The sequence below is a fragment of the Colletotrichum gloeosporioides genome (assembly GCF_011800055.1).
Source record: "Colletotrichum gloeosporioides strain Lc1 chromosome Unknown consensus_105, whole genome shotgun sequence".
NCBI lineage: Eukaryota > Fungi > Ascomycota > Sordariomycetes > Glomerellales > Glomerellaceae > Colletotrichum > Colletotrichum gloeosporioides.
This window is the reverse complement of record NW_025544750.1, coordinates 23,020-50,421: the sequence shown is the minus strand read 5'-3', so window position 1 is coordinate 50,421 and position 27,402 is coordinate 23,020. Positions and strand designations below refer to the sequence as shown.

General features: G+C 48.6%; 8 protein-coding genes across 8 annotated transcripts; 3 read left to right on the top strand and 5 right to left on the bottom strand.

The window, feature by feature from the left end:
* Positions 1–3,043: 3,043 nt before the first annotated feature.
* GCG54_00004504 (Ubiquinone biosynthesis protein COQ9) lies at positions 3,044–4,029 on the top strand (the record flags this gene model as incomplete). Its single annotated transcript, XM_045404553.1, has 2 exons — positions 3,044–3,643; positions 3,697–4,029. Coding segments are annotated over 2 exons (933 nt in total), but the record flags the coding sequence as incomplete, so codon positions are not given.
* A 284-nt stretch (positions 4,030–4,313) lies between these two features.
* Positions 4,314–8,212, bottom strand: GCG54_00004503 (Structural maintenance of chromosomes protein 6; the record flags this gene model as incomplete). Its single annotated transcript, XM_045404552.1, has 4 exons — positions 4,314–4,347; positions 4,432–4,532; positions 4,592–7,855; positions 7,919–8,212. Coding segments are annotated over 4 exons (3,693 nt in total), but the record flags the coding sequence as incomplete, so codon positions are not given.
* Positions 8,213–8,644: 432 nt separating this feature from the next.
* On the top strand, positions 8,645–10,586 carry GCG54_00004502 (Protein ecdysoneless-like; the record flags this gene model as incomplete). Its single annotated transcript, XM_045404551.1, has 2 exons — positions 8,645–8,882; positions 8,974–10,586. The coding sequence occupies 2 exons, from the start codon at positions 8,645–8,647 to the stop codon at positions 10,584–10,586; spliced, it is 1,851 nt and encodes a 616-aa protein (XP_045257032.1).
* A 179-nt stretch (positions 10,587–10,765) lies between these two features.
* GCG54_00004501 (uncharacterized protein) lies at positions 10,766–12,217 on the bottom strand (the record flags this gene model as incomplete). The annotated part of the gene is made up of 1 exon (XM_045404550.1): positions 10,766–12,217. The coding sequence occupies one exon, from the start codon at positions 12,215–12,217 to the stop codon at positions 10,766–10,768; it is 1,452 nt and encodes a 483-aa protein (XP_045257031.1).
* Positions 12,218–14,617: 2,400 nt separating this feature from the next.
* On the bottom strand, positions 14,618–18,335 carry GCG54_00004500 (Pyruvate decarboxylase; the record flags this gene model as incomplete). Its single annotated transcript, XM_045404549.1, has 8 exons — positions 14,618–14,788; positions 14,844–14,984; positions 15,034–15,687; positions 16,106–16,205; positions 16,438–16,737; positions 16,803–17,332; positions 17,392–18,095; positions 18,149–18,335. 8 exons carry the CDS (start codon positions 18,333–18,335, stop codon positions 14,618–14,620), a joined length of 2,787 nt encoding a protein of 928 aa, XP_045257030.1.
* Positions 18,336–20,059: 1,724 nt separating this feature from the next.
* On the bottom strand, positions 20,060–20,708 carry GCG54_00004499 (FAD-linked sulfhydryl oxidase ALR; the record flags this gene model as incomplete). The annotated part of the gene is made up of 2 exons (XM_045404548.1): positions 20,060–20,417; positions 20,596–20,708. 2 exons carry the CDS (start codon positions 20,706–20,708, stop codon positions 20,060–20,062), a joined length of 471 nt encoding a protein of 156 aa, XP_045257029.1.
* Positions 20,709–21,949: 1,241 nt separating this feature from the next.
* Positions 21,950–22,941, top strand: GCG54_00004498 (Uroporphyrinogen-III synthase; the record flags this gene model as incomplete). The annotated part of the gene is made up of 2 exons (XM_045404547.1): positions 21,950–22,255; positions 22,285–22,941. The coding sequence occupies 2 exons, from the start codon at positions 21,950–21,952 to the stop codon at positions 22,939–22,941; spliced, it is 963 nt and encodes a 320-aa protein (XP_045257028.1).
* A 798-nt stretch (positions 22,942–23,739) lies between these two features.
* GCG54_00004497 (uncharacterized protein) lies at positions 23,740–24,904 on the bottom strand (the record flags this gene model as incomplete). Its single annotated transcript, XM_045404546.1, has 2 exons — positions 23,740–24,729; positions 24,794–24,904. Coding segments are annotated over 2 exons (1,101 nt in total), but the record flags the coding sequence as incomplete, so codon positions are not given.
* Positions 24,905–27,402: the final 2,498 nt, after the last annotated feature.

Below are 27,402 nucleotides of genomic sequence, written 5' to 3'. Positions count from 1 at the left end.
TATTAAAGTAAGTTAAGTGTTATTATTATTTTTATATTATTATTATTATTATAAAAGAATATTATTTATTAATATATACTACTATTAAATACTATTTCTATTACTACTTTACTATCTACTATAATAGCTTCTTTAAAAATAAGTTATTATTATTATTATCTTCTTATTTAATTAGGCTAGCTAATACTTTTAATATACTTTATATTATTTATAAGTAAAGTAGTATATTAAGTTAATAAGCGTAATAGTAACTATACTATTATTAGTAATACTCTCTCTATTTAGTATAAAGTATATTTATTAATCCTTATTAAGCTTATAGTTAAGTTTAAGTTACTTTTACTTTAATATTATAAAAAACTTATTTAAAGAAAGGCTACTTTTTAAGAATAGCTAGAGATATATATAACCTCTATATAGAGGTATCTAAAACTATTATTTATTACTTTAATTATAGTATAAAGAGAGTCCTCTTTAGAAGTATTAATAAAGGCTTTAGCTATAACTACTTTAGTAATATATTATTAATTAGTAAAAGAGTACTTATTAGAATTAAAGGCTTTATTTAGTATATAGATATTATTTTATATAGTAATACTTTTAGCTATTTATTTATAAAAAGGTATACTCTATAAGGGATTAGTATTTTTATATATCTCTTATAGTATAGATATTATAAAGAATTTATTATATATTATAAATAAGAATAAATTATTAATATAGGTTTAAAAATAAAGAAGAGAAAGAGGAAGAAAGATAAGTATAAAACCTTATATATAGTAGAGTTTTTATATTTCTAAGTATAAGAACTTCTTTTAATAATTTTTTTTAGTTAAGGGGTTATCTCTTATATAGTAGTATTTATAAAACCTTCTTAAAGAGTTTTATAAAGCTATTACTAAGCTTAAAAGTCTTATTAATCTATTTAGCTCTAATATAATTAGCTTTATTATATAATACTACTAACTTTATATTATATAGCTAGTATTATTACTATTTTATTAGTCTATTTAGTTAAGATATATATTTAACTTTATATAAAGGTTTATTTACTAATAGGAATATATAAGGTTTTTATACTATTTTTCTTAATTAGTAGAAAGTATAAGTTAAAGTAAATATATAGTATTTCTAGAATTATACTTATATATAAGGTGAATTTTGCTATAGTCTTTTTATAGAGGGGCTGTATTATAACTATAAACTTAATAAAACTTTATATACTTAAAAAGTATTATTTTATTAATTATAATAAAGCTAGCTTTATAGTTAGTATTAATTTTAATATCCTAAAGTATACTTTAAATAAAGCCTTATAATATAAAGCTCTATAGATTAAATATTAGCAGTTTAGTTAACCTATATAAGTAGGTATTACAGTTCACTCTATATTTATTTTCTTAGTACTTTAAATCTAATAGTAGTATTTTAACCTATACTTAATCTTAATAAAGTAAATAAATAAATCTTAGTATAACTAGTTATTAATACTTAGCTTAACTTATCCCTAGCTATATAGAAGAGGGTAGGTAGGTAAGTAGTAGAGTAGCAAAATATACTAATAAGAGCGTTATTTATAATATAACTAGAGCTTAGTGATAGCTTAAACCTATACTTAAGGGCGCAAACTTAATAGTATAACTCTTTATTACTATAGCTAAAAAGGTTCTTATAGCTATAGTATAAAAACTTAACTATTTAAATAAAACCTTAAGTTTATACTTTATATCCTCCTATATATACTATAACCCTATATAATAACTTTCCTATCTTTCCTACTTATTATAACTCTATATAAGCTAAGTAAAACTATACTAAATAACTTAATCTATAAGATTAAAGTTAATAAAATTAAAAGCTCTAAGTATAGTAACTTTCTCTATATTAATAAGAAAACTCTTCTTAAATTCACTTAGAAGTACTTACTTAAAATAGTTAATAAGAGCGATATAATAGAGTTATATAACTTTAAGATTAATATAAAAATAATTAAAGCTATTAATAATAATCTTAATACTTATAATTACTTTATAGGCTTCTTTAAGATAGCTAAAGTAGCCTAAGTAGTTAATAAGTTAAGAAGGGTGAATATATATATTAAAAGTATAGCTAATAGTAGTAGAGTTCTTTATTAAAATTATATAATAGGGCGGAAGATATTATTTATTATAGTATAGACGTCTAAATAGTAGAGGAGAGAGAAATAGAGGAGACTAATATAGATAGAAGTAGCTAGAGGAAGATAGTTAAGGCTTATTATAATAGTTAAAGTCTAATAGAGGAGTATAAAAGCGAAGAAGATATCTAAGTTTAAATTATAGTTATATAACCTAAAGGTTATTAGTAGAGGGCAAGGGGACTAGTTTAGCTTTTGCAGTTAATACTAGTTAAATTTTATAATATAAGGCTAGTAGCCCCTCTATAGATTAAATAGAATAGAATATATTATAAATAAATCTAAATAATTTACTTATAATAATTAAAATAGTTCATATAATAAAGAATAAGTTACTAAATATATATTTACTTATATTACTTAGCATATAGTAAAGTTAATATATAAAAAAAGCTATAAAAAAGTAAGTAGTAAAGCTAATAGAGATATAAAATAATAGTTAACTTTTTATATTTTAAAGTAGTTAAAATTAATACTTTTTTATTTTAATAAAATTAATTTTAAATATTTAGCTCTTAAGTTATTATTTTTCAACTAAAGTTTTATAAGAAATACTTACTATATTATTAGTTATTAAATTTATTTAATTCTATTTATAAATAAATAAAACCTATACTATTTATTATTTCTATTATTAACTAATATACTATACTTATTTTTAAATAGTAAAGATATTATAATTATTTATATTATTATTAATAAGTTTAATTTAGTAAGATTATTAAAGCAGACCTACTTTTGAAAAAACAGCGCTTAAATATATATCTAACGTTTAAAGAGATCAAAGAGCTTAACCTGCTTTTATAGCCTAGACTAACTACTATGCCCACTTCATATAGAATAGGCGACTAGCATGCTACACTATAGGTGCCTCAGAGGGCCTTCGGGGCAGAAGGCGGAGGAAAGAAAAGAAAAAAGAAAACAAGGCATCACCTGATTGATCTACGACTGCTGGATTGCGAACAAGTCTGCGACGAGTTAGCACGCAAAAGACCTCAACCGACTAAACGCACGATCTCCTTTACAGAAATGCCGCTTCCATGCCGACCGACTGCCAGATGGGCCTTTCGCCCACTTCACCATTGCCAAATAGCGTTTTCAACAAGACTACAGACAAAACGAGCTTACTATTCGTACGACCACCCAGATCAGACTGCCTCTTTCAACACCCAAGAAAAGACAATTCTCTCCGCCGCCTACGAACACGTCCCGGAGCACGGTTTCTCCCACAAAGCTCTAGCTCTCGGCGCGAAGGATGCCGGATATCTCGACATTAGCACCAGTGTTTTGCTCGACGGCCCCTTCAGCCTTATACGTTACCACTTGGTGACGAGGCGAGAGAGCCTAGCCGCCAAGAGTAAGGAAATCTTCGGCCAGGTCCCAGAGGCCAGCATCGACGAAAAGGTGGAAAGGATAACATGGGAACGGCTTCTGGGAAACGAAGTCATCGTAGGACATTGGCAAGAAGTGAGCGGCCCCGTCCCGCAGCTTTATGTTTGTGCTCGCTAATGCGGCTGCAGGCTTTGGCCATTATGGCACAGCCAACCCATGCTCCTACCTCGTTCAAAGAGCTGGCTAAGCTAGTTGACGAGATCTGGTTTCTCTCTGGGGACACTTCCGTTGACCCCTCTTGGTACAGCAAGCGCGCGAGTGTGTCGATGATTTATGCCTCCACCGAGCTTTTCATGACAAATGACAAATCCGCTGGCTTCAGGGACACCAGAGATTTCCTTCAACGAAGACTCAAACAGGTCCACGAGGTTGGTGGTATACTTGGCTCCGTAGGGCAGTGGGTTGGTTTTACGGCCAGTGCGGGTGTGAACGTATTGAGGAGCAAAGGGCTCCGAATCTAGAACCAGTCACATGGGGATTTCTCTCAAGAAACCACTCCACGGCTGGGGTTACTGTACAAAAGCCAACTCACGAACACATCGATTGTATGATATAGAAGGGTACCTCGATAAGCTGGCCTATGAAACTGCCGCGATGCAAGATGCAAAATGAGGGACAATTTTACAGGCTGCCGTTTGATTCAACGCCTCAACGCCAGATCCCGCCATTCCTCCCCGCCTTCGCCACGAAGATTGGTCCTTACGCCCCCAAACGTAGCCACTCAGGCAAGAAAGACCCTTGCGTATCAAACCAAAGTCCGCTGTCGAGGATCGGTCAACCTAGGGGTAGTGTTAGTGTTTTCTTTGTTTTGCGCAGAGCACATTTGATATCCCTGGTGTTTTAACAAGGCTAATCGCACTTACCGAATGACTTTCACATCCTCATCAAGCGATGCCCGTCCTTCGATGGCGTTGGGTGTGATCATGATGTACTGGCGAGATACCGAGCGTCGCGCAGCCTCAATCTGAATGAGAAGCCGAGTTAGCATTGGATGAGGTGTGCAAGCGTACTTGGACGACTTACCAGCATCTTTGTGCTGATCGTGCGGTTGACGTTATCCATGAAGACGTCAAACTCGTCAAGACATCTCAGAGGCGAACCCATGGCCTCCCAAATAGCCAGCAGCATGCAAATTGATGAGAAAGACTTCTCGCCGCCTGACAGTGTCTTCGTACTTCTGCCACCGGTACCTTTCTTCGTCTCGTCTGGCTCCACGAAAAGCGACAGTCTCTTCTGAGGATGGTCGATCGCAAGCTTGCCTCTGAATCCACGTTCACTGAGGAGATATTGGAAGCAAATGCGTGCTCGCGCCGAGATGTGACGCTGGAACAAACGCCATCGGTTCAAGCGGTCTTCCAAGTTGAGCTTTCCTGCGGCCTGCTCCTCCAACTGGCCCTGGTAGAGCTGCTTCGCGGCTTCGTAGGCTGTTTCAGCTCTCGCTGCGCGCTCTTTGATCTCCTCGTCTGAAGCACCCAGCCTCTGAGCCCTTTTCTCTAGTTGCTGGTGTATGGTCGCGTATTTGGCTTCGATGGTCTTGTGTGTTTCGCCCTCGGCGATGTACACACGATTTGGTGCCTTCTCCATAGCTTGGTGAGTGAAGTTGGCCACGGTTTCGGCCTGCTGGTCACGCTTCGACTCAGCTCGTCGTTTGTCTTCAATTGCATTATCGCGGTCCTCGAAGGCGCGATTTTTCTCCATAACGGCAAGCTTCCGTAGGTCCTCGGCTCTAGTAACAGCAAGTTGTAGTTTGTTCAGCTGAGCGTCGTAGTCTCTGAGTCTTCTCTTCTCCTCGTCGCTCTTCCTCTTGTATTCCTCCGTCTTCTTGTTTAGTTCTTCTTGTCTCAGCTTCATCTCTCCATATTGAGTGCCTTGGTGATCCTTTTCTGCTTTGGCCTTCTCCAGCTCCTCTCGAAGACCCACGAGTCTGCCATCCGCTCCTTCGTATTGATCAAGCTCCGCTGAAACACTCTCGATGTGGGCTTGAGCCCTGCGCAGCTGCCGCTCCAAAGACTGATTTTCTAATTCCTGGGCAGCAAGATTCGCCTTGCATTTGGCCGACGCCTGCTCGAGTCGTCGCTGATTTGTCTCTAGAGACCGCAGCTCGCCCCGTAGATGAGCCAATGCCTCTCCTTGAAGTTTGACCTGTGTCTCGTTATCTGACTTCATTCTCGGCATTCTATTATAAGCGTTGATTGGTGATGTATTCGCGCCCGTCTCTTTGGCCTGGATTCGGAGTCCGTGACCGCGTTTGCTGGCACCGTCATGGAACGCAAGACACACCTGCACATTTGGCGGCGGTGAGTGGTTAAGCATGACATCCTCGGCTTTTTTCCTCTCCTTTACAAGAATGATCCTGTCAATAGAATGGGCCACGATAAGCTGGCTGCGGACCCAGTCATTGTCGAACCGGAGAACGCGGAGAACTGTGTCGAATCTTTCGTCAGGTTCTCTCAGGTTCATATTGGGCGGCAAACGCTTGCCAATGATGATCGGCGGGGTGCGGCCCCAAGTGAAGCGCTGCATCAACCTTGCCAGCCGTTGCTGGTCTCTCTTGTTTGCCACAAGGAAACTATCCAGCGTCGCACCTAGGGTTGCATCTAGGATACTCCCCCACTCAGCCTTGAGGAGCTGAATGTGAGCTCCGATCGGACCAACGGGCTTCTCTTCGAAGCCACTGTCTTGTTCGATGGCTTGAATAAGAGCAGGAATGCTTCTATCAAAGGCAGCATATGCCGATCCTCCGTTTCGCTGAAGGGTCTGTAGGCGCGATTCAGCTGACGATATTTCTTCTCTCTTCTTATTTATGTCTAGTCTGCCCGCGTTCTCGGTAGACTGAGCTGCTTTGAGCGCATCACGAAGCTCAGGCATGGCGTTGGCACCCTGATCCATTTTCTCCCTGGTGCTGGATTCATCCGACTTGGCGTCGTTCAGCCGTGCTTCGAGTTCTTGTCGGGCACTGCCGGCGCCAGCATCCAGTCGCTGTTCTTCTGCTTGGATCTTCTGTTCGGAGTCCTTTACCCATGCCTTTGCATTGCTGTGACGCTGCTGCACATCTCTCAGCTGACGATGTATGTCTGTGACTTGAGCCTTGGCCTCATCAAACTCCGCTCTGGCAGCGGCGACATCTTCGTTAATCGTGGTAGCCTCCATCTGTTTCTCTTGAAGTGCTGCCTGAGCACGCGCCAGCAGCTCATCGCACTGAGACAAGGCTTGTGATTTTTGCTCAATCGATGACTCAGAGCCATTGATGACTTCGTCCAGCGAGGCAATTTGATCGTCACATTGTTGAAGGAGATCCTCCTGCTCTGCCACCTGAGACCAATAGAGCTGATTTCGAAGACGACGATACTCCCTCCTCATCTCCTCGTTCCTCTGGGCTATGTCTCTCAGCTTGCGCGCCTCTGAGAATTCACGCTCAGAGCGACGGACGTGTTCCTCCAGGCTTGGAAGTTTGGCCTCATGGCTTTCAAGGATCTCTGTCAGTAGCTTGTAGTCATTGTCGAGTTGTTCGAGTTGGACACCACGGACAAAAAACTTGTACTTCATAGAAGCGGATGAAGAGTTCAAAAACTGACGCGCATTGTCCTGTGAAAGAACATTAAGCGGGTTGTCGACTTGAAAGGCCCAGTATTCGGAAATTTCGTCAACATCGGCCTTCTTCGTAGATATCGTCTTGCCCGCTACGCTCTTGAGCTTGAAGCCGCTGGAGCCAGCCCGGGAAAAGTGACGCTCGACTCTGATGGTTTCGCCGTATACTTCTGGCTGATAGGCATCGACACCCTGGTTCTTGATTCTGACGATGATGATAGAGTTGTCTCGGCCTTCCTTGATGAAGCTTTTCAGGCTTCCGCCTCTATTTGTTGAACTTGCTTTGCCACCGAGGCAGAGAGTAAGAGCCGTCAGCACGGCACTTTTTCCGCTTCCATTCTCTCCAACGATGAAGTTGATCAATGGCCCCAGCTCAACAAAGAGGCGCTCGTGGCACATGAAATTGAAACACTCGACACTTTCTATGATGCCGTTCTCGGCGGCGTGGTTCTCGCCGATTCGTTGTGGGCGGCTCTTAATTTTCTGTGTGGCGCGCTGATCGTCCTGGTCTTCATATTGCAAATGCCTAAATCCATCGTCGCGGGCAATTTCGTACTGAGTGCGAGGAGGCGAATCTTGTCTGCCTCGTCCATTGTCGTCTTCGTCTTCGTCTTGGTTGCCAGTAGCCTCGCTATCCGAGCTGGAGCTTTCGTCTTCTCGTTTTTCGTGGGTAGAGTAGGATAGTCGGACTCTTTTGGACTGGTCGAAAGTGAGAAATTAGCCGCGCTGCGAAAATGCTCGAGATATTTGGGGCTGGCTAACAGACGCGTCTTGGCTAAGATAGGATCGTGCCCGCCGAACATCCAACACTTCCTCCGCTTCTACAGCGGCACGAGATCTTTTGGGAGGAGCCATACTGGAGTAGGGCTGGGCCACACTTGCCTCTGAGGGCGGTATGACAAGTCTGGTGCGGACGCAGCTGGCTGACGATGATGATTGATATCGTGATGGTGGAAGGACGTGAATAGTTTCGGGCTTTGGGTCGACGCGCGCCGAGGACATACAGGGGGACGCGATCGCGTTGAAGGCCTGGTGGGGTGTCCTGTACAATACACCCCCTGAATGATTGTTAGCGTGTGACTTTGCCCTAGCACTGTTCATGGGTTGAGCCTGGGGTTCTCACTAACAATTTCTTGAGCTTCTGGTCCAAAACGGCAAATCGTGGGGTGGTGGGGAAGTAGAGGCAGTACAATCATTCAGGGACCGTATCGTAAGGAAGTGCACTTGGCTCTCATTGGAGATGGAGAAAAGACCGGGGAGAGAAAAGTGGAGGCCCTCGGAGAAACAAGCTGCCTTGCCCCTACGGGCCCTCTGAAATGGAAGCCAAAGTCCCTGCAGTAAGGCGGCGTGAAGTTGCCCTCGTTTAGTGCATCTGTGTGAGAGGGCAGCTCAGAATCCACCCCACCTTCATGGTGATTACCTTAACTCACCTAACCCAACTCATCTCAACGACCTAGTGACAACTTCAAAGATCGACTACTGATCATCATGGCTGCACATGCTCAGGATGAACTACTCGGTCTTGGCGCCACTCAATATCGACTGTCGGAAAATCACGTCGAGTATTGCATCTTTTTGATCGATTCGGAAGCCCAAGGAGACTCGCGGGAGCAACTCTCGCGACTAGAGAAGTTGCGCAAAACAGCCCTTCTGCTAGGCACCAACTTGGCTGGTGACTACATATGGCAAAGAGATTCATTAAATCTCGAGGTCACTACCGAGCAAGGTTTGTCCATACCCTCAAAGATGAAAGAATAAAAGAGACGGAAAGAGAGAGAGAGAGTATTACGTAGTCAAAATCTAACCAGCCAAATAAGGACTTGCTTTTCTGCGAGGAGTATCGGATTATGGCGACTCCGTTGAAGATGAATGGCTGATGGTCTACATCCTCAGGGAGCTATCCAAGTCCGACTCGGCGGTATGGATTCGCATCTCTGACAGCGACGGCGAGTTCCTTTTGGTAGAGGCGGCAAATGTACTACCAAAGTGGCTGAGTCCCGAGAACGACCAACATCGAGTTTGGATTAACAATGGCCGGCTTTGCATCATCCCTCTTGGCCAGAGTTCGCCGGTGTCGGATTCACAGCCACTCACTTTGGCAGAAGCTGTGAAGACTATCAGAAAAGACTCCAAAGATCTTATGCATTCGGAGTTCATCGAGGCGGAGGCGTTCTATCGGCTAGAAAAATACCCCGGCCAGATTTGGAAGTCGGTACATCACTCTCTAGTAAGGATCCCTCGGAGACTGGCGCATGTTCTTCATCAGACTCCTAGAGCTGTTGCCCCGGCCGTGGAGTCATTCTATCTACGTGATGCGTTGGATTTGAGAGCCCTTATGTCCAAGGCAGAAAATCTTCGCTTTCCTCCTCACGACATGGTTACCTTGAGCGTAAAGTTGACCAAAGTCTTGTTTGCCCAACTTCGATCTCAACGGTTTGAACCGCCTGCACCATGGTCAGATGTGGTTGAAAAAGCACAAGGCAATGAGTTGAGTTGTGTCGAAATGGGGATGAAGCTTACCAGCGGATTCGAGATCATGATGAATAACATCAACACCACAAAAAGCCGCGAAGCCAGAGAGGCCAGTATCGTTGTAGCAGATCTCGAAGAGGATGGGGAATCAGTCCTTCCGACTGATTACGATATCCAAAATTGGAAAGACTCACAGAGAGAAGACGATGAATCTTGGCTAGACGTCAATTACGAGGACTTTGAAAAGGAACTGCAAGGACGCCGTGAAAGTGGAAAAGGCCGTACTGGTTTTGGAGACCCATCAACACAGGCCGACCTGCGCAAGATCGTGTCACGATTCGAGGCCTTTCTAAACGACGAGAGGGCAGGTCTTGAAGGGGCCGAGACCGAAGACATGGACATTGACGATGACGACGACAATAGTAACATCGACGACGATAGCGAGGACGGTAGCGATGAGGAAGACAAGGCAGTCAGCTTTGACGAGGCTGAGTTTTCTCGAATGATGAGGGAAATGATGGGACTAGCTCCAAACAACCAAGGTAAAGCTAGTCCGCCAGGAGGGACGCGAAAGTCTAGAGAAGGTTTCCCTGAGGATCCCAGCGACGAAGATCTGCGGGAGCTTGCAGCACAGTTGGAAGCCGAACTTACCGAGCACGGGGCCCTCAGACTAGAGGTCTCTGACAACAGCAAAGCGCCGGCGGTCAAAGGCAAAGACAGCCATCCAGTTAATGCGAACGGTCTTGATACCGCTGTTAAACACAATGGCAGTGACGATGAAGACAACAAGGAAGCTGGGGATGAGGCAATCGATATTGACTACAACCTAGCCAAGAATCTGCTGGAGAGCTTCAAGGGTCAGGCAGGCTTGCCAGGTCCGGCTGGCAACATCCTGGGCATGATGGGGATGCAGCTCCCGCGCGACGAGGTCGACGGAGACACCAAAGGCAAAAAGTGAAAACGGTAGACAATCGGGTCAAAACTTGTCGGGATAAGAGCACAGCCTAGTTTCCTGTGTCGTTTTCTGCGCCGCCGCGCGACAGCATCTAGTTCTGTATCACGCGTCATGCTGGTATGTACAACAACCACGGCCGAATAGAGACGGCTGGTTCGCTATGTCATTGACACCCTCCCTAATCATCTTTTTTCGCAGCTTTTGGAGCGCTTTGCTGGGCTCGACTCCCCACTTGGTCTACTTCCCCTCTGGTTACCCGCATCGCTAAGCGTGTCCAATTGGGCCAAGATGTGGTTCAACTTCTTTCGCGCTTCCAGTTCACGCCCACTGCTGTCCCTGCGCGGCCGAAAGAACTCCCTGGCAATGTGCGTGATTGTGTGGTAACATTCATACAGGAGAATGCGGATATGGGCGGTGGCCTTGTCTTCGATCATGTCCGAAGAGAATGCAGACATGGCGGTAGTGACTTGGTCTGGCGAAACATCGTTGAAACCTGACAAGAAATCGCTGCTAGGGCCATGGCAAAAGTCGACGGCAAACAAAGGGTCTCCAAAGACAAAATTGCTCCAGTCCTTCATACCGGTCATAATGATGTTGCTCTGATGATACGGCGTCGCTCGGTCGTCTCCACCCAGCTCCAACTCACTGCTGCTGTCATCGTCCTCGGTTTCACTCTCGCTGTCGTCAACCACCCGGGATTCGCTTCGCAGTTCAAGGTGGTGGCTGCTTGCTATTGACGGAGGACCCTTCCGACACTTTCTCCTCATGACCAAAGTATTGAGGTCCTTGCCGGCGTCTACCGCAACCAAACGTGGTGTCTTGACACTCTCCAGTGTGTACTGGAACTGTTTGAAATGCTGGCGGATGGAACCATACCCTAGCATGACCTGCATATCTTCACCATCGCGTAAGACGGCTTCTAGCATGGAGTGGAACGCTGTTGACCAAGACTGAACCCCCCGCGACTCCATCAGTCTGGCATTTAAATCTCTTCTGATCGATTCCGCGGAGTCAGGCGGTGGTATAGGTGTCGCAGGTGGGAGGACAGCGAAAGCAGGACCGAAGCGGCCTGTCGGTGAGACCAATCTGCAAAGTTTCCTGTAAAATTGGCCTGTTTGAAAATCAACCGATCTTCTTTCGGGCGAAGAAAGGGGCGGGCTGAGTTCGGGAATCGGAACACCCATCGTGGGTCGTAAGAGGTTGAACTCGCGGCCTTCTTCGCTAGGTGCATTTGTATGGGCCATGAGCCTCGGAAGGAAGATGTGCAGATCTTCTGCGCCGTTGGCAGTGCTCCTTAAGTCCCTCAAACCTCTGGTTCCAATCTTTCCAGCGTCGAGAATGTCTTCGGGTTCTGGGGTTCGTTCCTGTAGGAGGGGCTTTGCAGTAGTCTTGCTTGCAAGCCAACTCAAGACGGCCGCCTCCGATACGACGGAGGCTCGCTCCGATCGAAGGAGCTTGACCATCGGCGGCGGAGGGGCGACGAGGACAAGACTCGTTCCGTCAGAGATCTTGACTCCATAAGCGCGCTGGCAATGGACCGAAGACACAGGCTGGACCTGTTGTACTGTGGCCTGGGGCACCAGATGGCTTATAACGGCTTGCATGGGCTTTGTCGCTGGCGGATCGCCGCTCATGCCGAAAGCTGGGACCGAATCTGCCCTACGGGTGGCAGACGGGAGACTGCAGGTTTGCGACACCCCCTGAGAATGATCTGAAGGGTGAGTCGTATGCAGGGTGAGGGTGAGTTGTAGCTTTGGTGATACCGTGTCGGAAACATGTGGATGGGGGTGGGTACATTGACCTAGATATAGCAAGCTGTCAAACCCCAGTGTGTAGACGATGAGGCAGGGGTCACGACGTGTTATGCAGACTGGCACTGGGTCGGAGATGGGGCACCCGCGAACCCAAGAGTTGGTGGCTTTGGAAAACTGCAAATAGAGAGACTGCCAATCACATCGGCTTCCAGGCGAGGAGGATGTAGAGAAGTAGGCGCAGCACGTCTACCGGAGTAGAGTGGGAAGATGATGAGTGAACACCTTGACGGAAAACTAGCGAGGGATTGCGAAGCAAATGGCGGGACAGGGTGTATAAGCGGTCAGCAGTCCTGGCAGGTCGCAAATCGAGAATTGTGAAAGTGAGAACTGTGGAAGAGAGTGCACGAAAACTGCCCGGAGTGGAAGTGGTTGAAGAACCCTCGCGAAGATGGGGAGTGACAACTTGATGAGGAATAAAGTGACAACTGGGTTACAGAATGAATGTGGCGGAAACAGCTGCTCGGAATGGTATTTCTTGGGGGCGTGTCGTTAAGGCTCTGAGCGAACCCAGCGGACCGACAGCTTTTTCCAGTCAAGTGAGGCATGCGCCTACAAGGATCACGAAAAGAAATGTACGTTGTATGGTGCTTGAAGCGTGGTCAAGGAGCCATAAGTCTATTGAGGAGGGCACAAATGCCTCCACGGTGCCCATTTCAACTAATGAGGAGCTGGGACAGGCGAGCAGCAATGATCACCTAGCCTCGTAGGGTAAGTGGACTGTCCCGGTGAAGGGTGAGGCGTTACGCAAGGACAGACATTAGGGCCATGAGGCGTTCAATCAGCACCCAAAAGAACTGCGGATAAGCGAGAGAGACGCTGAGGATGCCCTGGACCCAAGCAAACTGTGTAGGCGGGCATCCAGTTTCTAACCCAGGCGAAAGGAAGCGGATCGAAATGGCTCTCTTTCTTGGCAGGGAATAGCCAGCAGGCGAGAAAGTCATGTACGAATCACCAAAAATATAGAATATAGCTGCCCTCGGGTGCTACTTTGGGTCAACCCAAGCGAAAACGCATGGCAGCGGGGAACGGTGCCATGTCGCTGAGAGGTGAGGGCAAGGGGAGGAGACCAAGCTAGTAAGACGGATCAAACAGCGAGACGGGAAACCCCCCCAAAGCTCTGTTGATGTCGTCAGGCGAAGTTGAAGACTAACATGATGGGATATCAGAACGCAGACGAGTGGTCAATGAGATGGATTTTGGCGAAGAAGGGACCTCTCCGCCCCGCCTGGAATCCCAATAAGACCCACTATAACCCCAGATCCTGGTTAGTCTGTGCATCGAGAAGCGAGCCGGGAATCTGGTGATTGGACACTTGTCAAGCGAGCCGGATGGGGTGTTCGGATTCCGCTCACGGGTCTGACTCTGGCGTCGTCTTCCAGGAGCCTGAATTCGTCAGCCGTCGGGTTCTTCCCTCATTCTTTCTCCTTGACCAGCTGTTTTGGAATGGTTATAATTGTTCGTTTGCCAGGGTTCGTCCATCTTGTCCCATTGTCTTCGAACATGGTTGGGACTTGATGCACTGCAGCAGAGCTAAGTTTAAGGACACCAGTATGAGGTAGACGACGTATTACATGTTGACAGTTTAGGCGTGGCTAGCTCTCCTCGTCAAAGAGAAGCGTCCTATACCGTGTTACGGCCCAATCCCGGCCTTTAAGCCGATCCGCCCCCGTCCCTTGCTTGGCTGCGTAGAAGCTCCTCAGAACTTTGGGAGCTGCTGACTCTGGAGACTCGTCAAATTTATCGCAATAGGGCTTAGCGCCGCGATGGATGGGGCCTCCACTAAGCCGCACACCCCAACTCTAGTAATCTCATCCTAGGGTCCGTTCGTCAGAAACATCCCTCCTTACACAACGTGCCACCCACCGGTGTCCTTCTCAGTACATGAAGACGACAAGCCAGTACGACAGGATTGAAGCTTCGAACCTTCCAAAACGAGGGGACCCAAAGGTCGGGTGCACCGACGGGTGCCGCCGCAGGTCCTGGCGTGAGGGCGGCGAGTGAGATGCCCGCATTTCGTACCACCCATCTCGCCAAGTTGCTGCATTCCACATCTTCGGCTAAGTCCGATGCCTTAATTACTCGCAGCCTGCCCCAGCACATCCTGTACACAGGAGCTGAGGGGTAAAACCATTACAAGTACGGATAGGACCCTTACTTTTGCCCTGAAGCGGCTGTAAATGCCCCCCTCCTCCTCTCCGGCCTGCTGCTCCACCAGCTATTTCATGCTGCCTCGCCCATGATGCCTTCCTCGGGTGTTTTCTCTGTCTCGATAGGTGATGACTTGGGCTTTGCACCCTTTGCACCCGGCGACGCTTTGTACATCTCGTTAACGTTGAGCTTTTTGAGCCCATCCCAGTCACTGCCGTTGATTACGCTCATGCCGCAGTAGCTCTATGAACGGTGTCAGTCCAGCCTGCGTAGCTCAATCTCTGGTCATTACTCTCACCTGAAAGATATCAACAAGTATCACCTTATCGGGGTTGCTGAGATTGACTTTGTGTCTCTGGTCGATGGTACTGGCTATTTGCTTGATAAGGTCGTCACGCTCGATGGAGCTGTTGCTACGTATGGAGGGCCGGATTGCATACTGTCCATCAATGAGTCAAGTCATCTATCAGGCTGGGCGCAAAACTGACCGTGTACGCGTGCTTCGCATCCAACTTGATTTCTGGCCCGGTCTCGTTTCCATCCGCTCCCGCCACATCGTTCTTGACTCCCACTCCATCCTCTACGGCTGTCTCGCTCGCTGTCAAATTGAACCAAGACGCGAGAGCCTTTCGTGCCGTCCTTACTACACCATTCTCCGAGGCCTTGTCCAGAGCACTCACAGGTGTCAACCTATTGATGTATTTGGTCTTGCGCTCTTTCAAATCTGGACAAGCGCCAGCATCTCGGCAGATGCGACGACACAGCTCAACTGGTTCAATGGGGTCTCGTGTTTTCATGAAGAAGACACACTCAATACCAGCGCGGATAGCCTTGAAGTTCCGCTTGGAATTTTTCTGGTTGACAGAGCTCATGCTGACAAGCTCTTTTTTGATGGATGCCTCAATGTCCTCGTCCTCGTCACCAGGCTCGATGTCCTCGCCGGGTGGAACAAGTCCATATATGGTTTTGCCATACTCGTCACAAATGAAGTTGAACTCACGGATGGCTTTACTGTCCATCCCTCGAGCGAAAGTAACCCATACACCCTGATCACCCACTTCCAGGGAAGCGTCTCTGTCCTGGAGATTGGCGACCTTGGCCTTTTGGTGAGGAGTTTGCCATGCTCCCGTGCCGCGACCGCCCTACCATTTGTCAGTCAGAACTTCGTTACCAACGGATGGCAGAGCCTGTTCATATTCAGGTCGGCACGGCGGGGGTGTTTTTTGCTCTCGCGAGTTGCAACTTGCCTTGCTTCGTTTCGAAGGATGGGACTTTTCACAGCCGGAGCTGGGTTGCTTTCTTTTCGTTGCGTCGGAGGTCATGACAGCTATTGGTGAGACGACGTCGAAGTATGAGTCCTCGAATGTTGGTCCGTGGGGGCGTGGCTGCTTGCTTGGTGGCCAAACGCAGTCTACTTTGCTGTGTGGTTGGATGAGAATTTAGGAAGGTGCCGCGGCCAGAAAAGAAGTCAGACGGTATGACCCACTTATCAGCACCTACCTTACCTTATTACTCACAGGCTGGCCGGTCGGGAATCCTCATGCAATTGGTCGCACATACATCAGCCATCCCCGCCCGATCAGCCATCGTATCAACGCATCGAGGAAGGACGGACGACGGGACGACGAAATCGGACGATAAGGGGATGTCAATGATCTCCCTGCGGCACGTCAAAATAATGAATCAGACCGTAAATCAGACGTATACTCCGAGCTGCTGCTTAATAACACATGCGTTGGAGCTCTACATCTACTCTAACTAGTAACCAGTTTTGCGCCGTCTACCTTTATGTGTGCTAATTCATGTTCCTGCACCATCCGAATTCTGCCAAAATGAAGCACCCTCCCCCGGAATCGTGCGCGTCCGTTAGCCCGCCAAGCTACACCTTTCACTCGACCTTTGCGTTGTTCTTGGCGCTGGCCTCTGCTGTCATGATAAGAGCTCTTGGAGCATCCTCCTTGGGGACGTAGAGCTCCACAAACTGCAGCGTCGTGGGGTTGTTGAAATTCTCATCGGTCAGGAGCTTCTCCAACTCGTCCTTGGTCTTGACGACGAACTTCTTGGCCGTCTGCTCGGTTCCACCGAATACAGTAACCAACTCCTTGTATTGCCACTGGACTATATCGTTGTATTCGGCCTCCATGCCGTGGATGAACCGCTCAATAGTGAAACCGTCATTGCAAATGACGAAGCTAACCGCAATTTGTTAATGAGTCATGTATCAAGGAATCTTGGAGGGCCCGCGGTTACAACTTACATTGTCGGGTTCAGGCCATGGCGCAACATTGTTGTTATCTCTTGCGCCGTGAGCTGAAATGATCCATCGCCGACAAACAAGATCGTCCTCCTGTCTTCGCCGGCGTCTTTGACGGCCAGCGCAGCACCCTGCGCAGCACCAACAGACCAGCCAATACTACCCCAAAGGACCTGGCTCAAAGCTGTGACGCCAGCCGGGAATTTGGTGTCCCAAATACCGAAGTTGGCGGTGCCAGTTTCGGTAACCACGATGTCGTTGTCGCGGAGGTAGCGGCCAACTCTCGGCCATAGGTACTTTTGAGTGATGGTCTGGGATGGATCGTTGTCGTCGATGGGCAAATTGTTAGAAACATCCGGCGAAGGTACAATGCTGAGCTTTTCAGGGTCGAGGTTGTTGATCACCTTGCGCAAGACACCGCGCATGGTGACGCCAGGATACTCTGAATAGCGAACTGTTGTGTGCGTGCTGTGGAAATTGATGGTGTTGAGCTGTGATGTCCGATAAGAGAAGCCGGCCGTATTGAAATCACTCTGTGGCGGGATCAGCGAGTTGTCCCGAAAGGAAGCCGTTCCGTACCCCTCGTGCTTACCTTGAGACCGCCAATGGAAAGTATCAAGTCAGAAGATTCCACTCTCTCCTTGACGTCGGGCTGTGAGGCATCTCCGGCGTAAACACCGCCGTAGTTGGGATGTGTCTCGTTGACAGCGCCCTTGCCCATCGGAGTGACAAAAACAGGCACTTTGGCCTTCTCCAAAAGGTCATGGACCTCGGGGAGTACACGGTGCCGAATGGCGCAGGCATCAATGAGCATGACCGGTTTCTTGGCCGCGTGTAGTGACTTCAAGACAACTTCGACGACGTAGTCCTCCTTCGCGGGGTCATTAGGGATCTCGCTGAGGTCAATAGGTGTTCTCAGTCTTTCGCCCTCAACCTTCTTTTGGACCATGTCGGTAGGCAGCATGACGTATACTGGACGACTGCGAATCCAGCATTCCTTGAGAGCATGATCAATCTGGTTGGCGATCTCGGCGGGGTTGTTGAGCTTGGCGACATCACAAGAGATTTGTGAGCTCATGTTCGCAAAGACGTTGAAGTCTCCATTGCCTAGAGTGTGGTGCAGAAGCATTCCATTTCTCTGTGAGATGGTGGAGGGGCATCCGACGATGTGGACGACGGGGACATGCTCGGAGTATGCGCCGGCGAGGGCATTAATGGCTGATAATTCACCGACGCCGAAGGTGGTGATGATGGCAGAGATTCCCTTGACGCGGGCATAGCCATCTGCCGCATAACCTTGCAGGTGTTAGTGAAGCGCATAAGTATGGGTTTGTGGCGATGCCGTTTACCAGCATTGAGTTCGTTAACACTGCCGACCCAGGTCAGGCCAGACCCAGGGAGGTAGTCGAGAGCAACAAGGTTGTAGTCTCCAGGAAGGCCGTGGACTGAGCGGACGCCGACTTGGTGAAGTCTCTTAAAAAGGTATTCGGCGACATCAATGGGCTCTTTGAGCGCCTGAGTTCGAATATCGGCCATGACGGGATCACCTCGAAAGGGACGTCGTACTATAGATAGAAAAAGTGGTATAGTGGGCGAATCTGGTTGTTTGTGGTAGAGTTGGTCTTCGGAGCAGCTCTGCAAATGATCAAGCTGAGCTTGTTCTTAGGTCTCTGGGATATGGAGGAAAGGAAAGGGGTTTACTTTGACAGAGGCCATGAGGTTTATATCAAGAGGAACGCGGTAGCCGCATCTCGGCATGCGACATCGCTTTCGGCAGGCTCGCTCAACACATGGAGTGAGCGACCAGGGTCAAGTCAGGCCACTAAGAATTTCCTCATGAAACGGGCAGATCATCGGCGATGTGCGGAAACCCAAGAAGCTGCATGTTCGTGTACTGCAAGATAGGGCAAAGATACAGAGAGAATAAGTCAACAGTGACAAAGATGGAGGCGATGGGCTAGCCGGTGTCGGTATCTGGCGGGCTTCGGATAGGAGGGCGTGGTATGGGACTGGCGTGGAAGTTGGAAGATCGAGTAACAATCGAGGTACCTTGCAACAAGCCTAGCACGGAGCTTCGAAGGGTCCAGCGACAGATGACGGAAGCGGAACCCATCAGTTGCAGAATATACTGATGTAATACAACACGCCACAACAGAATGCGGTCACCATTACACCGGGCTGGTGCCGGACAAGGGTGGTCGGGGGCCGGGGCCGAGTCGGACTTGTAAGAATGCCTTCCATACCCTGCCATTCTAGACCTGACTCTTGTTGCCCGCCCTGTCCTTGCTGCCGGTGAACGAGACGCAAGCTATTTTGGCCGACAAAATCAGCGGCCGCCGAGGGAGAAAAAAAAACCTCCAAAAAAAAAAACTCAACACGAAGCCCTGGGACGCTTCTGACTTGCAAACTAGGTAGGACGACGCCGTTGATGATGCCACCAGCAATGACCGGAGGTGGAGGTCCCATCCACGTAGTCGCCTGTCAATAACTGTCCTATGTAAGGCACCTAATTACCTGGTACCTTGAGGGGATGGAAGGACGGGAACCTACCGAAGGTAGGTAAGGAGGTAAAGTCATAGGTAGGTAGGGGGTCCCGGCGCCGAAGCTGCGTTTTTTTTAAAGTGAGCTGTCAGGCAGGGAACAGCTGTGGTTTGATGCGCCTCTGCGGCCCCGACCCCAATGACAGGCCGGGCCAAGGCAAATCTCGCCCATGACCCTGCCGCGTCTAATGCAGTGCGTGAGTGCAGACTGACCGCCACGCTATCAAATCGACTAGAAGGGCTTCTTCAAGTTTGACATGATCTGATTCTTGAAAACCAGGGTTCGGCCTTGCTACGGCCGATCTGGGCAGGCCGGGCCCATGTTATCGCATTCCTAGACTAAGTCTCTGCGTATCCAGCTCACCACCGCACATACATGCTCAAACCTGCCGTCCGGCGGTACCCGGCGATGGCGATGGCGTTGCGCTTTCGGGGAGCCGCTGGAACGCCGCATTCACAGTGTTGCCTTGCTCCGGCATCCCGGGACATCCGAATTGGTATGGGCGTTTTCCCTTCACTTTCCTTCGGAGTGTTCCTGCTCTCTGGTCTGCCTTTTGGGATCATGCCCTCGCACCGTCCCCGAGATGATACCCATTCGCTAATGCCGATTGAGTGGTATTTTCATATTGGTACAAATGTTTATCTGTGTCTATCGTGTGCACTGTGTCGCGTCCCGCAGTGGTTAACGTCACTTACGGCTCTAAGTTCCATTGCCAAGTCTTAGTCACAACGGCCATCTTTCCAGCCCGTTCGCCAACGTTCTTCCCACCTGCTGCAGTCGAATTCTTTCTTTCCCAGCTTGCGATTCACCTCGTTGTGTGCCTCACACAGCCAGTTGCCAAATTCACTACGGCCCTCAACGCGCACCTGTTCCTTCTGCATATATGACTGGAAATCTTCAGCACACACCCAGCATGGGTACAACCTGGAAAACAGCCGCATGAAGCCACGCAAGTCCTCCTTCTGCGTTGATGAGGGCTTCTCAGGGTATGTCGCCGCTATGGAATGAAGCAACGCCCAAGTCCCGCGACCGAGGGCTTCCACATCGGGAGGGCAATCATTGACGGGCGATGAAATCCTTGGGGCATCCTTCTTCAAGGAGGCATTAGCTTGGGCGGCCCAGCTTGAGAATGCGCTTTTGGAAGAGCAAGATCGACAGCTAAGCCGGACTTTCGTTAGCAGGAGACTTTGTGCGAATGATCCATTGGGGCATTAGGCGCAAGGGGAGAATTATTAATTATGGCACAAGAACTCACGGCTTTCCATCTTTGCCCAAAACAACTCCCTTGGGCAGCGGTTTCGGCGCCTCGGTGGTCACATGGGCGGGAGCTAGGCCACCGGGGTTGCTATCTCGCTCTGTGTCGGTCATGATCAAACTGCTGGGTTTCGGTCTGTTTTGTGGGAACAAACGTGAAAATACTATGAGGTGAAGCTTGAGCGCGGAGAGGCAGCATCAAGGGTAATTGATTCGGGCCGCGCGAATTAGGCAAGATTTGGCACAGACTGCTAGTTTGTGTTGGTGATTTCAAATGAAACCCGACGACGCACTTCCCTGAGTACTGCACTTTCAAGACGTCGTAGAATCTTCCGAGCTTCCATATCTTATCGATAAACCTAGAACGCTGAGGTAAGGCAGTGCTAGGTAAGCTACGGTAGCCTCCTGGCGTAAGGCTGCTAGGTCCCCAAGGTACGGCCCCTAAGGTACCTGGCAGCAATCGAGTTCAGTCGGTCCTTGAACTCGTGAGCCAGCGGGCGTGTATCTGAGGGGGAACGAACCTAAAAATTCGATGGGAACCGTGAGATATCTCGTGGTGGATGCGGACCAGGCAGAGGAAGGGATCTTTGATCCCTCGCGAGATTTGCTTGCGTTTGTGGCTCAATCAATCCACCATCAAGATGAGATGAGGTGCTTAAGTGCCATCGCCGTACGAAGGCGACTCAAAGTCTCCCGATTTCGACCAGGGAGTGCCGTCTTTTCGGCCCGGGGCTACTGACGGTGGACAAATATGGGCTGCATTCCCACACAGTTTGCGGACCTTTGTTGGGAATGGGGGTCTGCCGACAGTGGTGGCATGGCTGCCATTTTTTTCCCATTCTTCCTCTTTCCTTCCTTCCCCCCCTTTTTTTTTTTGGTTTTTTTTTTTTGTTTTTTTTTGGTGTGTGGTTGTTGTTGTGCCTTTAGTTCGTAATGCGTCGCAGCATCCGGATATCGTCCGTCATTTAGCCACTCACGGAATTGGGCATGCGAACAACCTGTAACTCAACTCTAGGCACATCATCCCCTGCTTTTGCGTCTTGCGTGAGTCATAATCTACATCCAAAACTTGCTTTGCACTCATGATGATCATGAATCCTATCAAACGATGCGCCTCGGTGGCTAGAGTACGTAGCTGGAGGTACTTACCTAAGAAACTATGTGAGGTGACTTTGAGCCAGCCAATAGGTAGCAGATTTCAGTACCCGTGGCGGGGCACAGGGTATTTGGACGATGTACACTCTCTGGCGGCTTCAGCAGTGTCTTCTTGCAAGCGATTTCCGGGGCATCTGACTTCCAACGGAACGCGCATCCTCCAATCTTTTCATATCGAACGTCAATAACACACGCCCAGCATGACCCAGTTGAATTCATCAGCTAAAGTGCCTGTCTTGTTGCTCAAAACCAAGTCAACGCCTGGCGACTCTTACGAAGACCTGTTCTCGCGCCAATATTCTGGCTATGACTTCGAATCGACTTTCGTGCCGGTCTTGCACCACAGTTTTCAAGACGCAGGAATGACACTGATAAGGGACGTGCTGAGTCGCCGCGCTATTGGCACCAAGACCAGTGCCGCCTACGGCGGCCTTATCTTCACTTCTCAGCGGGCTGTCGAGGCATTCACCAAATTGGTTGACGAAAAGAAGGGCGAGTCAACATTGGTAATTCTCAGAGTACTGTACTAACCTAGTTCTCAGACACTGAAGGAGGCTGGCCTCATCTTCATGAAGTGCCGGTTTACAGCGTTGGTCCTGCCACAACGCGGGCGCTCAAGGCCATAACACAGGATCCGCCATTGCAGGTATTCGGAGAGCACACCGGCAATGGCGATGCCTTGGCCAAGTACATTCTGGATCATTACAGCCAATGGCACCGTGACAGACCGATCAAGCCGCCCGTCCTCTTCCTCGTCGGTGAACAAAGAAGGGATATCATCCCGAAGACACTCATGGCTCCAAACTTGGCCAGTGAAAAAAGGATTCAAGTTGATGAGGTTGTCATTTACGGGACGGGAGTCATGGAATCGTTCTCGCAAGACTTTGCCCACATCCTGCAAGCCACAGAGGCGGCTTCGTCACGGTGGGTGGTTGTTTTCTCCCCGACAGGTTGCGATAGCATGCTGCGTGGCCTCGGTATGTTGGATGAAGCAACGGGCAAGGTTTGCAACAAGAGCCAAGGAAGGCAAAAAACATTCATCGCAACAATTGGGCCGACAACACGAGACTACCTGAGAAAAACTTTCGGCTTCGAGCCAGATGTTTGTGCCGAGGAACCCAGTCCTGAAGGGGTCAAACAGGGCATCATCCAGTTCATGGATAACCTCAAGCAGTGCCCAAGCAAAAGTTGAAAAGGACGGCCATGATTTGGCATGCTTATATTGCCCTAGACAGAGACACTTGAGATTTCGGGCGACAAAGCGCCCATACACAAACAGGCTTCCATCAGGTGTCTTGATGCTCTGATATTCTGCACGGTGATCGCCTCGTCTCTTATCTCTACTGCAATGGATATCGGAGCACACTCATTTACAGTTCTGGAATTGGTACAATGGTGGATGTGACTTCTACGTTCTGATTGGCTAAGATACCTGTTCGAGTTAATTGGTGACGCGACGCGACGCGAAACAGTCGCCAAATTCGCGGTGGGTCGCGTGCACACCAAACGTCAGAGCGCGTAAGTACCTAGGTCCCATCGCGACAGGCTCCAAACCACGCAGGAGTATGGGGGAAATTTTCAGGGGACTAAAAGAACAAGACAGAAAAGCCGCGACAAAGCCACTATGCATGTCCGCCCCTCATAGTAACATCAACCTCCCTGAGCGGCGGGCTTTGCGTCTGTCATGCAGACGATGGCAGACTTCCGACAGTGACCAGTCATCAAATGACCAAACTACACCCGCCTAGTAGCGCCTTGTCTCGTTCTGCTGCTGGCAATTATCGTTGCTCGACCTAGCCGTCGCAATCAAAGCTCCATCTCGCAATGCTGTTTAGAAGTTTCGTCCACCCTGGTATCATGTAAAAAGTTTTTTTGTTTTCGTTTTTCTCAAAAAAAAAAAAAAAAAGAAAAAAACCAAAAAAGGGGGGGGAAAAATGAAAGACCCAAAAAAAAGAGGTAATGGGGAATGGGCAGGCTCTTAACCGTTCCATTACACAAGGGGCTCGTCGAATGTGAGCCGCCTCCTTGTTAGGCTGACGGGGGTCCTTGCTGATGACAGGGCAACAGGCGTCTTCCATGCCTTTTGCGCGGGACTGGGTGTAATATTGACGAACTCGGCAAAGTCAAAGCCTTGCCCTGGGGTGTTAGGGAATAGATTGCCTCCGCCAGGAGTGGTCATATGTGACGATGGGAGTGTCATGTCGCGGCCAACCTTAGAGGGTGGTGTAGATGGGGGCTCCATTCTAGTCTTTGTGGAAGGAACCGCTGGTGATGGTGAAGCAGCGAGATACAGAAGGAGGTCGGCGCCCTCCTCGCCCGATTTCGCCGGGCCCGAGCCAGCAGGCCTGTCTTTAATGCGACGATTGGGGATCGGACGATTGCGCATTGGCGGCGTCGTAGGCGGTGATGAGCGCATATTGGTTCTGAACGACTGTGTCGGCAAGATATCATCCTCATCGTCCGAGTTAGCCGCGAAGTTGGGTGAGGCGAGTTCGTCAGCCATCCTTCGAGCTCCCTGGAAGAAAGACACATCAGGGCCAGTAGATGTTGTGAAATGTTGTTGCCGCCTAGGTTTGATAGGAGATGACTGTGCAAGCTGGTGGCTTTCTTTCCACGACAGGTGAGCGTGTACAGGCTTTTGCGGCGTAGGCGAGGAGCGATAGCGTTTGCTGGGACTGGACGAGGGATAATCGAAAGAAGCCTTGTACGTTCGCTTGCGATGGCCGGTGCTTCCGTTGCTCGAACCGATGGCGTCGGAAAAAAGAGGAGCCTTCAAAGGGGAGCTCATAAGGGTCCTGGTGGGATATGGCAGATCGGAAGCACTAGAGGAAGAGTCGGACAGCACGTCGCTTTCGCACATGCGCTTTCGGCGCAGCTCTTCTTCATATTTCGGTTCGATCGTGTCGAGCGTGAGGTCCTCCCAGCCATGCTTCGTCTTGAATTGGGCAAGAGCAAGCCGATTTTGCAGCCTTCTAGCGATCTGTATTGCGAACTCAGTGTTAGCAAATGTAGCCCTTGTCCTTTTCTTAGCGCTGCCTACTTACCTTGCTAACTTCTGCTCTTTTCAGCACCTTGTCCGCGACCTCATCTGGTTGCTGCTTTCGTGGCGACGACATAATTCGAATGTTCGGCATACACGGATAGGCCGACGGACCGACTAGGCGACAAAGGCGACGTACGATGGTGGTAGAGATGTCGGTTGAGTGCTTCGGCAGATAATATCGGGCGCAGGATTGCTGACAGGCAGGCTGTATTCGTAGCAACGGAAAGAAAAAGGGTGGGGTTGGACGAAATGCTCTCTTTGAATGTTCTGCCCGAGGGAATGTGTGGCCGGTCAGATAAACAGAGAAGGGTTATGTTTCTAGTGTGTTCATGGGGTGAGGCTTCAAATGAAGAAGTCAATCGAACTTGGAGAGAGTACCTGAGGGCTGTAGTTGGAGTCTGGCTAGGTGTTGGTTGCGGTGGTACGTGTCTGGTGTTGAGTGAAGACGACAGGAGTGGAATGGAACGGAAGAGATTGTACTCCTGAAGTGATGTCCTGTGCGTGCTATGGCGCCTGGTAACAGGGGATAGTGTTGGGGACGGGACACCCGACCTCAGCGGAGGAGCGCAGAATTCCATCCATTCGCAGGTCATTCCCGTGGAAACCAAGCGCCGGCGCCAGTACCGGAGTGGATAAGTACCTTAACTACCTTACCTAGGTACCTTACCTTAGGTGTAGGCAGGTAGATAGGTGCCCACGTATTGGGCACCACGGCACGGTAGCTACCTTACCGTGTTACCTACCTCAAGGCACCTGAAGGAGCGGATAAGGCCCCTTCATAATAAAACTCCTATTGCCTAAATGCTTCCGTCAGTATGTAGTTACTCCTTCCCCCACCTGGCATTTTCTTCTCTCTTCAACTCCAACCTCCCAAGTAAGTTTCCATTGTCTCATTTGATCTCGTTTGATCTCTATTCGAAGACCTGGATTGCTTCTTACCTCAGCTACCTCTCTGTCTTTGGTAATTGGAACTTCGAATGGCTGTGATGAGAAACCAGCGTGCAGAGCAATTTGCATACATGTACGTACGCCGAAGCTTGCAGGAATAGCGTCTGAAGGCCAAACGCACCCGCTCCTCAAAAGAGTAGAATCATTTAAGACCCTTGTTATTCCCGTTGTCCCGCCATCCACTGGCTCAAAAATGCTGGGTTGGCGCCGGCAAGGCTCTTTTGCACCGATTCGACGTCGGCAATTGCATTGTTGCTCATCTCATGAGGGTCCTCTGTAGTCAAGCAACCAAGTAACCACTCATTGGCGGCTGCTTGCAAAGGACGATTGAACAATCCAGCTGTCACTGCCATCTCCCCGGCGTCTGGACTTAAGTAGTACTGCGTAGTACACGTGCAACCTATGGAGTGGGAGTTCGCAAAAAGGACAGTTCGGTGGATCCTTCCATTACCAGTTGATTATCGGCCAAAAACAACAGCCCAGTTCATAAGCCATCGAGGCAGCTGTTCTGGCGCGACTCTCTGCCTGCCGCATCGACCCAACTTTATATCTGTTAGTTTCTGTTGGTATAAACTTGGTTTGTAGAACCAACTCGGGCTGAGGCACTTCGGCCAGTCGGCCCCCGGACGTGCCTACTTACATACAGATAGAGGTCGGGATGTTGATTGGTGTAGTTGTGCCCGCTATGTTCTGATCTCGGCACACGCGTCTATCCCGTGCCGTCCACCCGCAGCCAACCTACGTAGTTAATTAGGGAGGGTATCCAATGGTACCTTAGCCGGGCACTCTTTCCAGCAGACGCTTGTGACCTCTACTGGCTTCTGCTATGCCATTCCTCCATGATAAATGTTCCACGATCTGTGGTAACATCACTGAGGCTGGGTGGTGTTCTTGGGTTTCCCCTTTCTTAAGCGCTGTGACATTGTACTTATACGGATACCTGATTGCGAAGTGCCAACACCCCGGATTTGGCAAACGGGTAGATTAATCACGACGGTGAAAAAGTAAGTCCAGGTAATGCCGATTTTGTGAAACACACTCAACGCGCAAGCCTATTGTCTTTTGTGGTTCCAGATTTCTTCCTAACTACTCTATCTCAATATGACCTCACTTTTCGTTTCGAGCTAAGCTCTTTTTTTTTTTTTTTTTTTTTTTTTTTTTTTTTTTTTTTTTTTTTTTTTTTTTTNCAAATCTTTTTTTTTTTTTTTTTTTTTTTTTTTTTTTTGCCTATTCTGTGTAGTTTACTCTATCGCGTTATTCGAACCTCAAACCCAACTCCAGGCACCCGTCTCTTATCTGGGCAGGAGAAGCCGCTCATTGGTCAGTGCAATGTGAGTGTTCTGGACACAAACCCCCACATCCCTTCACAAGTGATGTGAACTGGTGCAAACATGAAAAGCCGTTGTTTGTAGTACGGCAAACGAACGTCAGTCAAGCGCACTGGATTCCGGAGCAAACGCTTCAGCTGCCAAACTAGCCATTCACCGATATTTCCTCTTCATGCCATTTGATCGCCTGCCTCGTCTTCAATCCCCAATTCTAGTTTCTTGCTAACTAAGTATCTAGGCTAGTGTAGTCTTCGTCCCGTAGGTTCGTCTTGACCATTCATTTTGGTCAGTTTTGTGCTGCTTAGGTATCAGGGGAGGGTAGAAACCCCCCCCC